Raw genomic sequence first — 11095 nt, forward strand, 5'->3', positions numbered from 1 at the left:
CTAGAGGCTCCCATGAGTCCTCTATTGCCTTCAACCCATGCCGCCCTACAAGGATCTCGTAGGCTCGGCTCGTGTTGTTCCACCGATGCCGAAGTAGCTCGTGCACGCGAAAGATGATACCCTGAGCAGCCACGTGCTCCAGGAGCTCCTCAGTCACCTCGAGGTCCATGTCAGCGAAAAATTTGAGTCTCGAGACATGCATGTCAAACTCTACGGCAGTAACGAGGTGCTTCACCTTGAAGACGTTCTGCTGTTGTGCTTCGGTGACAGCGTAGGGTCCAATCCATGTGACGAGTAGCTTGCTCTGTCCTTTCGCAGCCACACGTGATCGCAGTACATAATCACCCACATTGAAGTTGACCACGTTATCATTTCGTGCATTTTCTTGTTCAGTAGTGTCTGCTTGAGGCGGGCATCTGCAACTTCCCTGTGCATGTCTCTCACACTAGCTCGTAGTTGAGCCAGACTTGACTCGATCTCGGCCGAGGTTCGAGTCGGTTGTACACTGGGAGTCACATTTGGTCCCAGGTATACAGCCTTCAGAGGCGAAGGGGGATCCAGTCCGGCGAACGGCTCACCCGGTGTCTTGCCTGCCAACGACGGTACGGCAGTGTGGTTGAGATTTGCCTGTACAATAGGAATTAGCCTTGGCCAGACCCTGTAGTTGAGGTTGTAGTCTAGGATAAGTACCCGCAAAACTTACCCGTTCCACACATCCGTTAATTCATGGACTGTAGGTCGGCGAAAAGATTTGCTTGCACTTCAACCTATTGCACAGCTCGTCGATCACTTTATTCTTGAAGTGAGTCCCATGGTCACTAATCCAGTTTTTAGGCACTCCAAATCTGCTGTGCCAATCCATGATGGCATCAGTCGCCACTACACTTGTTGAGGTCTCACAATTTACAAGCTCGCAGCATCGTCTTTGAGCATCTGTAGATACTGCAGGTCACCATAGGTTTTCACCTACGTAGAGAAAAGCCCAGTGTAGCTCTTGATTTCGCTCACTGCATCGGTAGGTTTCACTTCAGGGCCTTGGCACCACCTTCCCCCTTTTACATGATGGCACACGAGGCAGCTTGCCAGAAACCTGTCCACGCATAGTCGAAGGGAAGGCACGTAAATAATGCGGCCTAGGTGTGCCAGCATAGCATCCCGGCCTCGATGTCCTTGAGGGCCGCAGTGTGCGATAATGCACAAGCGGCGGAGCAGATTTGTTATTTTCGCTAGAATGTACAGTCGATTGGTCCTGCGTCGAATCCCGGCGTCACCTTTCTGCATGCGCTGCATCTCAGACTTGTCCCCGAGTTTGCGCTGGGCATCTGAACTGAAATCTAGGTCAGGCCATACAAAGCCTTCGGCGTCGAGTGGCCGTAGTGATAGACGATCATGTTGCTGCTGTACACGGGTTTGACCGTTGCGTATACTAAGGAGCTTGGTGGTCGAGCCCACCGAGTTACTATATCAGCCCATACGCTGTCCTCGCCTGCGATGTGGAAGATGTTGTATCGAAATTCATCAAGACGCATTGCCCACCTCAGTAATTTGCTACAGATATGTTTCTTCACATTGTCGCTCGGAGCGAACACGTTAATAAGATTTTTGTGGTCACAATATAGTCAAAAATCACGCGGGCGGAGAAGGGGGTTTGGCAGCTTGTCGCATGCTGCCACAATGGCAAAAGCCTCCTTCTCAATTACGCTTCTGTTAGCTTGCGATCCTGTAAATGTACCACTCAGACTGAGACGAGGACGATGATTTTGCTTATGAACAGGTTGATCTCTTTTTCATGTCTCCACGTCGGTCACTATCACACTCCACGCTTCGTCGGAAGTATCGGTGAACACTGAAAGTACTCCGTCTGGACCTGGATGCGCCAACATTGCAGCATCGGCGAGGCACGCTGTGACTTTATCGAAAGCAGTCGTTTGTTTCTTAGTAAAACTGACTGGTAATCGAGCTGAAACCCGCTTAGTTCGTTTTCCATTTCCCAGAGTCAGGTCAAGGCGCGTCTACAAAGCTTTCACATTGCCTGCATAGTCTACGAGACTGTCGCGCATCCAATTGCACGCGCACATAAGCTGCTCCAAATATCCCTTAGTAGACGGTAATGACATGGCAATGCCGCGATTCGCTCAAGGTCATGGCGAACGCCTTCGCCGTCAATAATCTTGCCGCACCACTTGACAGAACGCTGGAAAAGAGAGGACTTGGCTGCGCTCAGCTTAAGTCCGAGCTCATTCACCGGCGAGAACAGTTCGTCAAGTTTCTCCAAATACGTATATACGTCCTCTGCATACAGTAATAGATCGTCAATCCATGCAAGCAAGCGCTTGTAAAGCAGTTCAGCGAAACAGTGCTCCATTGTCCTCTGCAAATGCAGGGCTGCGTCACTACAACCTTGCGGAACGCGCGTGGGTGTGTAGACCTTGGCATCCGTCATGTAGCTCAGGATCTCTTGGCTTGCTTTGGCGAGAGGCAACTGCCAAAAGCCTTTGATGAGTCGTAAAGGCTAAAGAAAGACATTCCACGCACGCGCTCAGTTATCACTTAAGAATTGGCATGACACCCGCAATCGGCTCCGTTTCCGCATTAACGGGTCGATAGTCACTCGTCTGGCGAAACTCGTTCTTACCTGGCTTCTTGATCGGTAGAGCAGGGCACGCCCACCGAGTTAAGCCGTTCTCGAATACACATCCGAGACGGACCAACTCATCGTTAAACGCCTGCAGCAATTTCCGTATGTGAGGCGGGTACACTCTCGGCTTACACCGAAATGGGCGTAGCACCCTTCGTCAGTCGAATTTCCAATGGAGCAGGACCTTCGCAGATGGGTCTGGGCCATGTCGGATTCTCCATACATCGTACATATACACAATAGTTCGTAGTTTGTCCTCTTTGTCTTCTGGAAATTCGTTCTCAATCGCAGTCACGATCATGCCTTCAACAGCTTGGCGAACCTCCTCATCAGGTGTACAACCCGCTCCGAAAGCGTCCTCAACTGGTATTGGGTCGTTATCATCCGCTGAAGTCTTCTCAGCCAACTGCTCCAACTACCGATCAATATTGATGCCAATATCTGTGCGCTTTAATCTTCACGCATGGTTATTAGCACGTTTGCTATCGCAGCGCTCATGCATCTTGCGAAAAAGCTCTTTCTTCTCATCACTGCTCGCAATCGGGCAGCGAACAGGCCAATGATCGCCTTTATACTTAAGACAACCGCATCTTTTTTCAGAGCACGCTTTTTTGGCCCTGCTTGTTGCTCGTACTGATGTCTTTTTTAATTAATTTACCGCCATGCTCGACCTTAGGGTACTTAGCAGGAGGCTGGTTGGTATTGCTCTTCGTCTGTCTCTCCTAGCGCTTCGTCTCACTTGGGTCTCGGCGACGTGAACGCTTGCGGCGCTGGAAGTCACGGTCCTGTTCAAATGCCTTTTCAAGTATCAGCTTGAACAGCTCCTTCTCATCTTCTTTCGCTGTCCGAGCTTGGTACTTAACGACGGCTGTCACCTCTTCACAAAGGCTGCGAGGCTCAAGTGCTTCAATCAATAGCTTGTATTTAAGCCTCTCACCCTCATTTCCAGTAAAAAGGATTACCAACCTTGTTCAGCGATGAATTCACGACTTCGGACGAAAACTTGCATCATTCTCTCCTTCACGTCACTTTCCTTTATGTCGATGACGACATTTTCTTTTAAAAAGGGCGGCGACGTACGGAACAGCGTTGTTTTTCTACTGACGCAATGGTCTCGTCGATCTTCGCCAGGATGAAGTCGTCGGTGACGTTAGCAACGTCGACGTCCCACCATGCAGTTAGAAGTCGCTTGTCCAACTACTCCTTAACACTGATGTAAGGAGACGCGATCACGTACGGGTGCGGCACGACAACAGAGTGACGAAGAACGGAGTGGCGTGCGCGAAGGCAGGTAGCTGCCGGATCACTGTAGGACGAACAATGAAGAGAACGACGACAGCTGGTTGAAGTACCGCGGGCCAGACCCGGGATCTTTTGGGTCGACACAATGGTGTACGGCCAGCGGAAGACATAGAACGGAAAATGGTGCGGAGAAGACAGTACGAAATCTGCGGCGTAGAGCAGAGGACGAATTCGGCGGTGAAGAGCGCGGAACGAGAAACAGTTGCGGCGACGGGGGACCGAGTGCCCAGTAGCCGACCGGACGAGATACAAACGCCAGTGAGTGACTTGACCCGTGAGTCAAGCGCGCATTGGACCAGACGAACGCCAGCGAGCGACTTGGCTCGTGAGCCGGGTGTGAGTTGGACCAGACGAAACGAACGCCAGCGAGCGACTTGACCCGAGCGTCGAGCGCGAGTTGGACCAGACGAGCGAACGGACGGACTTGGTGTACCGCGGCAACAGAGTTTGGTGAGTGAGCGGCAAAAGGAGCTGTGGCTCCCCTGTGAACGGCGCATATAGCGGTACCTCGAGGGTGCGCCGAGCTTGAGTGTCTAGTAGCAGGACAACTGGTCATTCGGGCGCAACGGCGTCAACAGACTGAGTCGTAGGGCATTAGGTAGGACGATTGCATTTGATTGAGTAGCTGAAACGAAATAAAGTAGGTGTTCCTGTCTAAGAGGCAGACACCGGCGCGGAGCACGAATAGACTCCGTCGGCCATCCGGACTTTGGACGTAATCAGCGCTGGGCGACCAACCCCGGCGTGCAGGGCAGCCGAAGACACGTTACACTGACATGAACTTCGGCCATCTTGGTCGGGTCGTTCTTGCAGCGCATGGCTACTTTGGCCCCGTACTCACTGCGTAGCTTGCGTCACTGGACGAGATCTGCATCCGAGGTGCTCTTAAGTTAAGGTGCTGCGAGGGGCATGAACAGTGTCATCGGCACTGTAGACGAATCTCTCGCTGCGGTACTAGCCGGTGAATCGGTCGTCGGGTTGCTCCTGCTGTACGATTGTTTGAATTAATGCAAGATTGGTCATTTTGGCAAATACTAAAACTAAGTAGTTTACTCACACAGCGAAGCGTTTCAGGCTATTAAATCAATGACAATTTATTTCAGTCAAACATGAAATACTCTCCCACCCCACCCCCACCCACCCACCGCGCAAAATGTGCTACGCTAACGGGACCTCTTCCAGAAATCAGTACAAACCGTCATATGTTTCGCTCCTAATTTAGCATTTGTTGAGGTATAAATAGAGGTCCAAGTGGACACCTACCATTTTATTAAAACATCAACTTTTGCAAATCATTTGAGTCTATTATACCCAATTGCGGCTTAGCAATTTTATCTAGAGAGGGCAAATCCGCCCAGTAGCTAAAGGGTGAATAACTCGGGATCTGTTGATGATCATTTGGATATATTGAGCTTCGTGCGTGGGTTGACGAGCTACCGTGCGACTCAGCTTCGTTCACCAGTCTTCATTTTGCCTTCTTTTTGGTTGCGAACTTCATGATCAAGTTGATCATTTTTGCTGCAGCGGTCGCACTTACTACCCAATGTGGCTCTAATATAGCTGCAGACGACAGCTGCGTGCCGATAGACTTCACTGCCGAGAAGACAGCGTTTTCTGACTTAAATGCTGGAATCAAGACAGCCAAAACGGATAGACTTCTGGGCTCTAATCTTGGAAATCACGACCCTTTTATTCGAAGCAAAATCCCGCTCCGGTTCAACTATAACTTTAGGCTGAGGATGCTGACGTTCTCGACCACCATTGAATCGCTTAATATCACCGGTCTTACAAGTTTCACCCCGCAACATATCCATGCGATTTCGCCGAACTCCGTTTTAATTGAAGCTTCCTCGAATGGCGAGGTTATTGTCGACATGGCGTGGTTGAAGCGATGGACAAGCCTGTCACAGCCCACTTGCAGTTTGTGCTGAAGCAAACAACGATTTCTATCGAAGTATGTACGCGTGCGCGTCGGACGTATCTAGCTCAGTCGGATCTTCAGACTGACTTGGAAACCGCGACTACAAAAAAAGACTATGCGATCACTACGAAGGAGGTGCTGACGAGGTTCAAGGACGCGTCCGTGAAATCATTGTCTTTCGACTTCAAGTCGATGTCGAGTTTCAATTTAAGCTTCGATAGTTCTAGTTTCGCTTTGCGCACTCTCCTGCGACTCATTCCAAATTATAGAGCTGAGTACTTTAACACTGAAGACATCATCAAGAAACAATTCGTGGAGATGATAACCCGTCGTGCTCCCAAGCTGCTAAACTACCTCATCGATGACACACGCTGAAACCTTCGTTCGGAGCGACGTGTCTGTTCGAAAAATAGTTTGGAGCTTGCAGATTCAACCATGAGGGTCGTTAGAAGTAATTCAGTTCGGAGTCCGTCCGAATGACAATGCACGAGCTTGCTTTCTACTTCGGAGAAACTAAAAGCCATGCTTTACATGTCAATGAGTGAGGATATAAGATCGGCAGAGCTTAAACCTCCGATCTATCTCGGTCCCTGACGCAAGACAAAATGATACTTACGAACCTAAGTACTCTAAACGAAAGCGGGGTGTCTCCTCTGTCTCTTGAGGTCCCTTACAAGCTACCTAATGCTTAAAACTGAAGAAGTTCTCTGTTAAAAGAGAGAACTTCTTCAGTTTTAAGCATTAAACGTATTTCTCATTAAAAATAATGCAAGATTGCGTAATTGTCATTTTTCTTGCACCACTATACACTCTGTATACACCGGCAGCTTTCACGATGGACGCGGCGAAGGCACTTGAGGAGGAGGATCTGGAGACCGAGCCGGACCAGTTTCTTGCAGACCTGCCGCCCTCTGGCCGTGCCGAAGGGCTGACCTCTTCGTCGTCTTCCGGTCTACAGCCGACGCCGTCCGTGTCGTCGTCCGGCGCCTCAGAGCTGCAGGAGCGTCGTGCCCAGGTCGGAGCAAGTCCGTATTTGGCCCCGTTCACGCCTAGTGGGTCCCCTCCGCGGCCAAAGACGCCGTCCACCACCGGTGGACGCTCCTCCACTAACAGCAGTCGAGGCGCCAAGCCTCAGCTCGTGCCTATGGGTCGAGGAGCAGTCGGAGGAGCCTTCGGAGCAGGCCCAGCATTACCCCGAGACGACGTGGTGAAGCATTTGCCACCCAAACTGCTCGAGACGTTGGTGGACGTCGTGCGGACGTTAGATCAGCTGGCGGACGGCGTAGCGGACTTCCGGCCAGACCAGTTGGGCTTCCTCAGCGACAAGGCCCAGCGATATGTGGAGCTGCTGCAACAGGCAGACAAAGCGGCGGCCGAGTACAGTGCTGATATCCCCTTGCAGGTGCTGAAGATGATGGAAGACGGCTCCAACCCCGAGTTCTTCACAAAGAATCAGCTGGACAAGTGTCAAGAGGAGAGCGGACAGACTGCAGCCAAGGTCGAGACCCTCGCGATGCTAAAGGGGGCGCTGCAGACCGGACTGGACGAGCTCAAGTGAAGCAAACTCGATTATACGCCCAGAGAATGCTTAGGTTGGAAAGAGAAAATATTTACAAAGTAAGACGCCGGATTCTGTGGGTGTTCATTAAAAGGAACTACTTCACGCTTTAACGCTACTGTAGTACTTTAGCAACAACACGTTTGGTTTTAATCTCGATTTTGGTTCAATCAAGGTGTGTGGCTTTCTCGTGGCTGACCTTTAGAGGCTAAGCGAGTTACCGTCACTTGATCGAGTTTTCGAGTTTAAAGCGCCTGGCCATCGCCATCACGCCGCAGCTCGAGAGGATGCCAAATAGGACGACACAACGTCACCATGCTGAATTTGCTCGTCATCAGCCCAGACCTATTTAAATGGAGTCAACGGAGTTTGTCGTTTGAAGATCTTGAGCTGCATGACTGGCCCTATTGCGGACATGCCAGCAGCAACTTGTCTCGATGCAGCTCCATTCTCGAGAAGTATCTCCACACAGCCAGTGTTTAAAGCGTTTTCAGCAACTTGTCCGCCCCTATACGACAGAACGCGAGAAGTGGCTTGGCTGCGGTCAATGAGAACTAACATGGCAGAAACACTGACGCAAACGTATCCAATCGCCCAGCATAACGTTGCAGTCGCTTTACTTGGGACTCCACATTCCCAGGCGTGTGTCGAACTGCATCCGGAGGAACTTATTGTAGCGCACAAGGTGTCGTCTGTCATGTGTCTTGACTGCTTCATCAACGCCTAAGATTGCCAGCGGCCACACACCCAACGTTACATGCCTTTTCAGCTTTTTTTTTTTTTACTGTAAGCCCAGAAAGTGCAAGCCACCGACTGGCTCACAAAATGCCACAGAGTGACTCCATCAGCACCAACGATCCCCGCACGGAGCATACTCAGAGCAACCTGGAAGCACAGCAGAAAAAAGACATGCTGTCACCACTCACATGACGTTTCGGAAGGGAGAAAGCTCAAACATACTCTCGCATCGATACAGATATCCACAAGACGAGGTCAACATGCAGACGCCAATCAGCAGCAGCGTCCCAGCTTCAGCGCGATCCACCGCAGCCGAGACGACAGCTGGTCTCGGCATCATCGTCACTAACTCGCTGTCTACATGTAGTACGAAATCCGTCCATCGATACTCACAAAACTGTTCTCCAAAGGCGCTCGGATCAGCAACGTTCAATGCTTGCAGAGAAAAGCCCAGCAAGCACTCGAACACGGCGATAGATAGCAACACGGAAGGCACATGACAAAATAAGCGACTAGCCGCGGCAGATCCTCTTCAGTATCAAACTCTTCGTTCTTGCGTGGAGTCTTCTTTATGATGCATTTCTCGCTTGCAGACGCAAGCATGGACAGACCGAGGGCAGGCACCAAAAATCCACAGCAGCCAGAAGACGGAGGCGCACGAAAGCTGCGGCACGTGCAGGAACGGAATTGAGTAGGACGCAAGGATGATCGTGGCGATGAAAAGCTGCGAGACGAACATGAACGTTTTCACCTGATGGAAGCTGGAGAGCATTCGTCGTCCCAGTCGGATAATCTCAATTAGATGAGCCACACTCGCAGTCCCATCCGTAGTTGCATTATCCTTTTCCTTGCCGTCAGTGGCCTCAGAGCGTGCCTTGTCTTGGCTGCTAGCGTCATCCGGAGCACTCTTGAGACGAAAAACACACGCCAGGGTGTTGAGAATGTGACTGAGTTGGACATCCTCGTCAGAAAGCACAGGAAGCTCCTTCCCGTGCGGAATCGGCTCGTCGAAGAAAGCGTGGACACCACCCTGCAAAGCTACTGCCAAATCCGCCTTCGAGAACAATGGCGCGTTGCTTTCCTTTAGTGACGAGCCAACGCCCATGACAACCTCGTGATTCTCCTGAAAGATCGAGATCATCTCGCTGATCGTGTCCGGCGTGCTGTCCGTGTAAGGCGACACCGGCAACGGGACGTTATCCACCTCAGCCAGATGTCGCTTGATCGCCTCAACTCCGTGCGGTAGTCGAGCCTTCACGTCCCAATCCGAGTAGTTCGCTGTCATGCGATGAGGGTCTGGGCCGTCACTTTCCAGCGGACGCAGCAAGATTGCCCAATTCCAGTTCGTCTCGATTCCCATTTTCTCGGCGAGTAGTTCCTGCGCATGTTACGCGGCGAGAAGTACACGAAGCGAACCCCACACGCGTTCAGGTCTTCGATAACGTCAGGCGTGTGCTGCTTCGGTTGGACGCCAGTCGCAACCATTCCCAAGAAGATCTGGTCATCCTGCCAACGCCAGAGCATAGAATCCTTCTCAACAGCGCTTGTTTCGGATGGATGCAGCCCCACAGACGACTCTAGGTCGCTAGTTGTGAAGTTTCTAAGTCTTTTCGAAGGTGGAGTGATTTGGCCGCTTGGAGGAGCCCCAGCGGACTTGGCTGCTCGTACTCCAGAGATCGATTCTTGGTCTAGCGACATGTTCACGGAGTCTGGGGAGGCCAGCTTTTCACGGTCTTCAACGTCGAAGATATCTGGCGGCGCAAACGCTGTGGCTTTCAAGATCGACGCCATCGCACTATCGATACCAGATAGACGCTCGTCTTGGCGTGGGTATTTATTGGACGTCTTTGTGTATTCGCTTTTGGTGGAGACTTTCTCAGGTGTTTCTTCCTCATTAGACCCATCACCCACATCCTGCTCCTGCTCGTGGCTTGTGCTTTCTTTCGGTGCCAAGATGTCATCGAATGAGCCGAAGATGGATGCAGTAGCCGCGGCTTCCGCGACATTCAAGACCAGTGGCGTGTTCAGCGACGCAAAGCTCAGCCAGATCCCAACAGAGTCCGATCGCCACGAGCACCAATACGGAATACAAGGTGCAAATAGAAATGGCCAGCTGTCTCGCTTGTGCCTGAAGCTTCTGCGTCGGCGTCACGGGTCTGTGTATCCGGAACAAGGCGTCTCCAGCTTCTCAAAAATTCGCATCGCGCCGCACAAATCCAGCAGCATGGGAGGATCAAACGTCGCTGTGCATCTCGTCGTGTCGTTCGCGTGTCTCCTCGTACAGGACGGCAGCTGGGAAAGACTCGCTCCCATCCCCTTCCACTGGTCGCACTTCTCCCGGGGCGATACCTCCACTCATCAAGCCTACGACGTCTCCTTCTACCAGCAAATTCATAGGTAGCCGCTGCCACTGACTGTCTCGATAACACGCGACGTAGCTGTTGGAGGGCACCAGCACCGTCGGCTCCGGTCCGCTGCCCAGCCAAATGGGTGGACGCTGGTCCTCTTTCTTCTTGTCACTATCTCTCTGCATCTGCTGTACAGCCACTCGGGCTCTCTCAGCCATCTCTGCATGGTGTCAACGCTTCTGCGCCATGTCGAGCAGCACGTTGCTAGCTGCTGCGGCCACCAGGAAGACTCCTTCTGCCACTGCAGCCGAGCCTCGATCCGTCTCCATCTCAGTGAAGCGTCTTGCTGCGCCAGTGAGTCGGTAGGCGGCACACAGGGTCAGCAGTAGGGAGAAAGGGTCTCGGAATTCGGTTGTGACGTTGGACGAGCTCTCTTTGGCACTACCTAAGAATGTCCCCCGTTCTAAAATTTAGATCTCAATATCTCCAGCTTGCAAGTAAGGCGTGAGGCCACCAGGCACAACACACATCGAACACTTTTCGAAGAGCACTTAGCTTTCACAGCCTTCGATATGTGGGCTCCCATGCTG

At 51.7% G+C, this 11095-nt stretch overlaps 3 protein-coding genes across 3 annotated transcripts; 2 read left to right on the plus strand and 1 right to left on the minus strand.

Moving 5' to 3' along the window:
* Nucleotides 1-4060: 4060 nt before the first annotated feature.
* PITG_09130 (uncharacterized protein) lies at nt 4061-4318 on the plus strand (the record flags this gene model as incomplete). The annotated part of the gene is made up of 1 exon (XM_002903405.1): nt 4061-4318. One exon carries the CDS (start codon nt 4061-4063, stop codon nt 4316-4318), a length of 258 nt encoding a protein of 85 aa, XP_002903451.1.
* Nucleotides 4319-6662: 2344 nt separating this feature from the next.
* Nucleotides 6663-7419, plus strand: PITG_09131 (uncharacterized protein; the record flags this gene model as incomplete). Its single annotated transcript, XM_002903406.1, has 1 exon — nt 6663-7419. The coding sequence occupies one exon, from the start codon at nt 6697-6699 to the stop codon at nt 7417-7419; it is 723 nt and encodes a 240-aa protein (XP_002903452.1).
* Nucleotides 7420-8035: 616 nt separating this feature from the next.
* Nucleotides 8036-9855, minus strand: PITG_09132 (uncharacterized protein; the record flags this gene model as incomplete). The annotated part of the gene is made up of 6 exons (XM_002903407.1): nt 8036-8188; nt 8230-8293; nt 8346-8617; nt 8659-8743; nt 8793-9535; nt 9601-9855. The coding sequence occupies 6 exons, from the start codon at nt 9853-9855 to the stop codon at nt 8036-8038; spliced, it is 1572 nt and encodes a 523-aa protein (XP_002903453.1).
* Between the last annotated feature and the right edge of the window lie 1240 nt (nt 9856-11095).

This window comes from Phytophthora infestans, genomic scaffold, assembly GCF_000142945.1.
Source record: "Phytophthora infestans T30-4 supercont1.14 genomic scaffold, whole genome shotgun sequence".
Classification (NCBI taxonomy): domain Eukaryota; phylum Oomycota; class Peronosporomycetes; order Peronosporales; family Peronosporaceae; genus Phytophthora; species Phytophthora infestans.